Consider the following 1780-nt stretch of genomic DNA (forward strand, 5'->3'; position numbering starts at 1 on the left):
TTCCACCATACGTGGTTGGAGGGCAAAAATCGACGATGTCCCATGTAGCAATGCTTACGGCCATAGGTCAACCACATAGCATCTGTATCAGCATTGCATGAAGGACACGCCAATTTCCCTTTAGTTGACCAACCCGAGAGGTTCCCATATGCGGGAAAGTCATTTATTGTCCACATTAAAGCCGCATGCAATCTGAAAGTTTCCTTCTTGTACGCATCATATGTATGCACCCCATTCTCCCAAAGCTCATTCAATTCATCTACCAAGGGCTGCAAGTATACATCAATCTCATTTCCAGGTGATTTTGGACCAGGAATAATGAGAGATGTGATGAAGAATTGGTCTTTCATGCATAACCACGGAGGCAAATTATACGGCATGAGGATGACGGGCCAGATACTATACGGTTTTGCAAGGTTGTTGAAAGGATTGAAACCATCACTCGCTAAACCAAGCCTGATATTGCGAGCATCTCTTGCAAACCAACTATGATCATTGTCGAAAGTAGTCCAAACTTGTGAATCGGATGGATGCCTCATAATGCCACCATCACTGTTTCTATGCTCTTTATGCCATCTCATATTAGCTGACATCTTAGCTGACATATATAGTCGTTGCAACCTCGTCTTCAAAGGAAAATGACGTAACACCTTCTGAGGGATTAAGCGGTTTCTATGTGTATTTGGTAGCCACCGAGGGGCCTTGCATTTTGGACACTCATTCAGGTCTGCATTGTCCTTCCAAAATAACACGCAATCGTTAGGACAAGCATGTATTTTGTGGTATTTGAAGCCTAAACCCCGCTCTAGTGACCGTGCCGCTTCGTAAGAATGCGGGAAATCAGCGTCCGGAAATGCAGACCTCAACAACTTCAGGAGCAGATCGAATGACTTAACCGACCAACCCCCAATGGCTTTGATGTGAAGCAACTTCACAATGAATGAGAGCTTTGAATACTGTTTACACCCCTGGTAAAGTGGAAGCCGTGCATCATCTAATAGTTTGTCAAATGAGGAGGAAGGGGTTGCCTCACCTATAGGTGGGTGAACTCTTGGTTCGGCAAGCTCGTCCACCTCACCTATGACCGTGCCTTCCCGAATGTCATCTAACATCTGCTCCATGTCATCAATATATTCGTCATCATTAGTAGGTGACGCTGGCTGATTGTCATCACTAACATCCAGAATCTCATCTTCCCCATGAAATATCCAGGGGTTGTAATTTGGATTAATCCCATTTAGGTACAAGTGTGTTTCCACCTCCGATATAGGGAGGAAGATATTATTATAGCACGAACGACAAGGACAACGGATGCGGTCAGTTTCTATTGCGTGCGCTCGAGCTATTGTAAGGAACTGTTCGACCCCTTCAGCGTACTCCTTTGACGTAACTCTATCTATCAGGTGCATCCAACTTCTATCCATCTAGTCACAAAGCAGATCGAAAATACTGTTAACCTTCATGATGAGGGCGACACTGTTAAAGTCGTCTATGAAATGGGGTTATAAGCATGACCAATTGAAAGAGGTAAATAGTGATTCAAAATCGGCAAAAACAATTAAGGTAGGGATGAAAGCTCTTTATTGGTGGTGATAAAACAATCAATCAAAGGTTTATACCAAAATATCAACAAATACTTCCTTGTAATATATGGGCGCAATCCGAAAGCTATTAGTCTAGACATGTCCCCATCGAATTGTACATAGAATCTGATATTGAAAACAAATGGTTGTTGGGTGAGGCTGAAATGTTGTGACAAGTAGGATTTCCTAACTTAGTA

At 43.0% G+C, this 1780-nt stretch overlaps 1 protein-coding gene across 1 annotated transcript in view; it reads right to left on the reverse strand.

Annotated features, from left to right (window-relative positions):
• The window catches only part of LOC118347986, a 2417-nt gene extending 993 nt beyond the window's left edge, over positions 1–1424 (reverse strand). The window contains exon 1 of the mRNA XM_035688699.1: positions 59–1424. Coding sequence (XP_035544592.1) covers positions 59–1424 — 1366 coding nt within the window. The remainder of the gene's footprint in view (positions 1–58) is intronic.
• Between the last annotated feature and the right edge of the window lie 356 nt (positions 1425–1780).

Source organism: Juglans regia, chromosome 3 (genome assembly GCF_001411555.2).
Source record: "Juglans regia cultivar Chandler chromosome 3, Walnut 2.0, whole genome shotgun sequence".
Lineage (NCBI taxonomy): Eukaryota > Viridiplantae > Streptophyta > Magnoliopsida > Fagales > Juglandaceae > Juglans > Juglans regia.